We start from the raw sequence: 5,916 nt of genomic DNA, 5'->3' as shown, positions 1-5,916 counted from the left end.
ATCATTTCTCCGAAGTTTTTGTTGGGCCTAAATGTGCATAGTTATTTGCTAAAATTATTAATTTTTTTTTAAAATTTTTTCAAAAAGGGATATTAGTGACGATGTGCTTGAAAATCACTTCTTCAAGTCCTTGAAACTTGCTAAAATATTATTTACTATTATATTGCTAATCTTGACGAACAAGAATATATATAATATTGTTGCGTGCAATTACCGGCACCTAATAACAGCAAATTAGATATTATTGAGAGCTCAATGAATATATTAATCTACAAATAGGTTTATTTGAGAGACAATATTGCATACTTGTGCTTGTGGGCGTGCATTCACAACCTTCCTTTGGGAAATAAACAATTCACACGAGAAGCAAAAACCGTCTTTTAATCCTTTCAGAAAGACCCATATCCATGACCTCATCAGATATATTTAGGAACTCCATTAATGCCCTCAAACACCACTCAGTGATCCCATATGTTCCTAATTCCCACGTTGCCAAATCAATACTGCTGAGGCGGCAACCCAAAAAACTGAAGGTTATTAATTCACAACGAAACGACACTTTGCCCAAGTTTTTCCAAGTTGATGAATACAAGGCATTGAAAGCAAAGCAAATCAACAAGGCTTTAGATGAAGCAGTTCCACTGCGATATCCTGCTATTCTTCATGAAGCAATGAGATACTCTCTACCTGGTGGTAAACGTTTAATGTCAACCTTATGTATTGCTTCATGTGAGATGATCGGAGGAAGTCAGTCAGTGGCGATGTCAATGGCTTGTGCTATAGAGTTGCTCGTCACAATGGCTGTAATTCAAGATGACCTGCCATGCCTTGACAACGATGATCTTCGACGAGGCAAGCCTTCAAACCACAAGTTTTTCGGCGAAGCAACCGCAATTCTTGCTTGTCAAGCTCTGCACTGCCCTGCCATGCAGCACATTGCCATGATCAAGGCCAAAAAAGTTTCGCCCGACCGCCTGCTTCGGGCCATGGTTGAGATAAACTCAGCTGTTGGGTCAGAAGGAATTGCTGCAGGGCAGATCATGGACATCAACAGTGAAGGCAAAGAAGTAAGTTTGAGTGAATTGAACTTCATTCATAGACACAAAACTGGGAAGTTTATAGAGGCAAGCATAGTTAGCGGAGTTATAATAGGAGGAGGAAATGAAGAAGAGACAGAGAGAATGAGGCATTTTGGAAAATGCGTAGGGATGGCATATCAATTGTGGAATGATATTGTAGATGTGATTGGATCGCCAGAGATGAGGGAAAAGACTGGCAGGGATATGATGCGAGATAAGGCAACATATCCAAAGTTAGTGGGCGTCGATGGGTCCAAGAAGCATGCCAAGGAGCTGATAGCTGAAGCAAAACAAGAGCTTGCTTACTTTGATCCTTCAAGGGCTGCCCCCCTAGACCATCTGGTTAACTTCATCGTTTCCTTTGGCAATAATAATTAGTTTTCATGTTTGTTTGTTTTGCGAAAGTTTTCATGTCGAGAGAATAACGATGTATTTGAATATTGTAGTATATTGAGCTGTGTTCTGTGTTCTTTTTTTTTTTTTTAAAAAAAAAGCAAACTCGAGTAAACGATTAATTTATTGAATATAAATTAGAAACAGAATGCAGCGTAGAGTCAAATATAAAAATTACTTCAATCGCATGTCATGTTGTGGCCGGGCTAGGATGGTGCTGACGTACTGACGTAGAGTCACCTGGCAGCTTCGGATAGTGTTGACTATGAGAACCTTTCTAAATTATATTAATCCTAATTTATCAAAATATGTAAACCTAAAATATTATTACATAATAACATTCTACTAACTAACTCGAATAAGACTTAAATCCGATATTTAGAAAAAAAGATAAATCCTGAAAGCAATCCAAAAAATATACAAATATCTTAAACTTGCAAAACAACCAAGAAAGAAATAGAAATTTCAGCTTAACTATGAGGCCACTGTGACATTGCACATTGAGATATATTCTTTTCACTGTGCAATTGTAAAATGTTATATTATAAGTCCTAAACGGACACCTATAACTTAAATTATGACCAACAAGTTTCTTTATGAAACATCTTATAATGAAATGGTATTTCTAATTTCTTTATGTAGATTTTTTTATGCTGTTTTTAGATTGTCTGAACCGTTATTATTATTATTATTTTTTGGTTAATTTCTCTTTTGCTAAAAGTCTATGACAATGGCCAGCAAGTATATATGTCGGACTTTTCTTTGCCTCATTCTGCCTGCTTTCAAACGTTGTGGACAGCCATGAGTTCTAAACCTTTTGGTTCTTATTTGTCAATTGCGTGGCGCATGACAATTTTTCTAATTTTTCATCACATTTAGTTGCTTGTCAAGCTCTATTCTGCCTTGCCATTGAGCAAATTGCCATGATCAAGGCAAAAAACGTTTCGCCCGACCGTATTCTTCGAGCCATTGTTGAGATAACCTCAGCATTTGGTTCACAGGGACTTGCTGCAGGGCAGATAATGGACATGACCAGTGAAGGCAAAGAAGTAAGTTTGAGTGAATTGGACTTCATTCATAGACACAAAGCTGGGAAATCTGTAGAGGCAAGCATAGTTATTGGAGTCATAATAGGAGGAGGAAATGAAGAAGAGATAGGAAGAATGAGAAATTTTGGAAAATGTGTGGGGATGGCATATCAATTGTGGAATGATATTGTAGATGTGATTGGATCGCCAGACACGAGGGAAAAAACTGGCAGGGATATGCTGCGGGATAAGGCAACGTATCCAAAGTTTTTGGGTATCGATGGGTCCAAGAAGCAAGCCAAGGAGCTGATGGCTGAAGCAAAACAAGAGCTTGCTTACTTTGATCCTACAAGGGCTGCCCCGCTAGACCATCTGATTAACTTCATCGTTTCTTTTGATAATATTAATTAGTTTTCATGGTTGTTTTGTTATAATTATCGTTACTATTTTGCCCTTAAAAACATCGGTTGTAATAATATTGTCTGAATTTAATAAAATATGTTTATTGACTATGATATTTTATTTAATAAAATATGAGTCTATCTTATTTTTTCTTTAAAATTTAAATTTAATTGTATTTGGTCTCTAATTTTGTATTGCATTTAGAAGTTATGAGGTTGAATTCTCGAATTACAATAAAAAAATTATAAAGTGTTGTTGATGAGACATGAGTTGAGTGTTCCCTTGATCATAACTGGCTCCGAAGCTATTGTATCATCTTTAGCTTCATCATTAGCAGGATTTTCAGTTGACATTAGTAACAATTTCTTTTAAACCTGAGACTTCTGAACTTATATCATTTTTATTAGGGCAATTGAAGAGGTAAATAATTACGTTGTATTATTTTTTTTAGTTTAATTAATGTATATTTAGTGGATTAATTCTTATTCGATTGATTAGATTTGAAAATATTTTACAATGAATTTTTAGTTAATCAAATGCATGTTCATTGAATTATAAATGCACTCTATAAATTAATTGTTAAATTATTTATCAATTAGAAACACAATTTTGTAAAAGAAAGAAGGAAAGCAAATAAAAGATGCAACTAGTGTCTAGAGATCACTTTTATTCATTTTCAAATATATGCACATAAGGAGATGAGCCTTCTTTCTATAGTCTCATTACTACACAAATAAAATAAATGATTAATAAATAGATACATCATTAGTTATAAATTCTTATAGTTTTAAAATATATATTACTTTTTACAGGTTTGACCAAATCTCGACTGGGGAAGAAAATTATTAAAAAACAAAAATGAAAAAAAATTATCAGCCAACAATTCTAAACTTATCCTGTTATAAAAATTAATAAAGAAGGAAAATAAAGAAGTTTGTTTAAGATGGGGACCATAAGAGGACAATAAATTCCTATAATTTTTTATCTTCCTCCAAGTCGAAAGCCTATTGCTTTGTTGAATTTTAGAGTTCATTTATTTAATTATTTTTAAAAATAGAGTGGTGGGTAAACTTTAAATTAATTTTTTAACTTAATTTTTTTAACACTTGAATTAGAATAATCAACCAAATAAAATTACTTATGCTACAAGAAAAAACACCCACTATTGCAGTTGTCACCTGACTTTTCTCAAGATGCGTGTGGCAACCCGCGTGATGGCGCTAAGACCCTACTTAGCCAGCCAACTCAAAACCCAACAAAAGCGATTTTATAAGGAAGCACGTCAATACTCGCACAAAGGAGGTTATACAAGAACGTAATCTCGCCAACACAAAGAACAACCACGCACACAACACTGAACATAAGTATAGATTTTTACGGAGGCACCAACCTCCAACTTTTCTATTCCGCAACAAGAAAAGCTTTACAAGATGATTCAAGTAATGTATGCACAAGACACAAATGCTCAATCAAAAACCCATGCCCCCCACATACACCCTATCACTATCTATATACATGGGTTTGCATGTGACACCCCCACTCGCTGAGGTTAGGTGGCGCGACACCCACACGCCACCTCAAATCCCTCCCCAAGATTTCGGCCTCCATTAAGCATGTTCAAGGAAGTTCATCGCTACTCCCCAAAGGAACAAGGCAACTGCTGCCCATGTCTAGAGATAAGGAAGTTGTGGGGCGTAACCGCCGCTGCCCACTCTCCATGTTTTCCCCATTTCTAGTGTTCCAAGGCCATGTCTCCCACTCATGCTTGATTTTCGTCTACCTTTTGAAGAATTTTGGCCAACCATGCTCCACATCCCGCAGCCACTGCCCGCTCACAGTCCGCGCACAACGCCTCTCATTTTTGCATGATCCAGCCCCCATGTGCATGCCTCACATTGCTGCACATCGGCGAGCACTCGGGCCCGCAACTAAGCCACATCTCACAACTAACTTGCGCGTTGTTGAACACCACGCTCGCGCGCTCATTCCTGCTCGCTTGCTGCTAAGCCTCACGCCCACAACGCCACAGTCTTGCGAGTTGTTGTGTACGCCACCTTCGCATACTGTTGTGTGCGGTGCCCAGCATTTCTTGTGCCCATGCCGCAGCGTGCACTCTACTGCCGTGCCCCAGCCAACGCGCCAGTCCTGCCTTGTTTCCGCGCTCACCACAAGCATGCCCACTTACTGCCATGGCTCAGCACAAGGCCCCCAAGCGAAGCTACGGCAGTTGGCCCCATGGCTCACGGTGGTGACAACAGTCCTCTATGTGACGATTTTTGGTTTGAAGATCTACAACGATAGACGCATAATAGATTTTTCTTTTTTGTCATGCATTTACGACATATTTATGATAGAAATATCATCTATCGAGAACCTATGCTAGACTAGTGATAGATTATTTGGCTATCAATAATGCATGACATATTTTTTATTTTGACTTTAATTGCATGGGTTTGACTTTAATCGCATGAGCTTGACTTTATTTTTGAACACATTTTATTAACAAGAAAAAGTGAAACGATGACATCTCTTGATATAAGATTTATAATTTTAAATTATAACTAAAACGTTTGTAATAAAAAACACAACGCAACATTTTACAAGGAGGGAAACATTTTGTGAGGAGGGAACTAAAAAATATTCAAAAGTGTTGAGAAAATTTTCAAGCCTCACTCTCAAACTCAAAATACAACACACAACTAGTAAAATCCTCGAAACCCATACTAAACCGACAACACCCAAACACTCACTACTAGAAAAACAAGTTGCAATGACCGAATTTTTGTCATAAATATTAAAAAATTAATCATTTATCAAAAGAATATGATAGACATGTGATAATTTTTATATATCACAAAGACATGATAGATTTGTGACAGTTTATTTATCTATCACATACATGTGATGGCTTATTACTATTTAATGAAACAGTGAGTTTAAGATGAGCCAATTTGGACATGAAACAACATCGTATCTTGAAACCACCAAAACAATTCTAAGTGTTGGACTCTCTT

General features: G+C 36.7%; 2 protein-coding genes across 2 annotated transcripts; both read left to right on the top strand.

Annotated features, from left to right (window-relative positions):
- Nucleotides 1-407: 407 nt before the first annotated feature.
- LOC127902220 (geranylgeranyl pyrophosphate synthase, chloroplastic/chromoplastic-like) lies at nucleotides 408-1,457 on the top strand. The gene has a single exon (XM_052441048.1). The coding sequence runs from the start codon at nucleotides 408-410 to the stop codon at nucleotides 1,455-1,457; it is 1,050 nt and encodes a 349-aa protein (XP_052297008.1).
- Nucleotides 1,458-2,395: 938 nt separating this feature from the next.
- Nucleotides 2,396-2,911, top strand: LOC107176745 (geranylgeranyl pyrophosphate synthase, chloroplastic-like). The gene has a single exon (XM_015529639.3). It carries the CDS (start codon nucleotides 2,396-2,398, stop codon nucleotides 2,909-2,911), a length of 516 nt encoding a protein of 171 aa, XP_015385125.2.
- Nucleotides 2,912-5,916: the final 3,005 nt, after the last annotated feature.

Source organism: Citrus sinensis, chromosome 5 (genome assembly GCF_022201045.2).
Source record: "Citrus sinensis cultivar Valencia sweet orange chromosome 5, DVS_A1.0, whole genome shotgun sequence".
Lineage (NCBI taxonomy): Eukaryota > Viridiplantae > Streptophyta > Magnoliopsida > Sapindales > Rutaceae > Citrus > Citrus sinensis.
Note: the sequence above shows the minus strand (reverse complement) of the source record. Positions and strands in the feature narration are given on the sequence as shown.

What these genes read in the sequence shown, in the direction of transcription:
- LOC127902220 (XM_052441048.1), top strand. Translation starts at nt 408, where the DNA reads ATGACCTCATCAGATATATTTAGGAACTCCATTAATGCCCTCAAACAC.
- LOC107176745 (XM_015529639.3), top strand. Translation starts at nt 2,396, where the DNA reads ATGATCAAGGCAAAAAACGTTTCGCCCGACCGTATTCTTCGAGCCATT.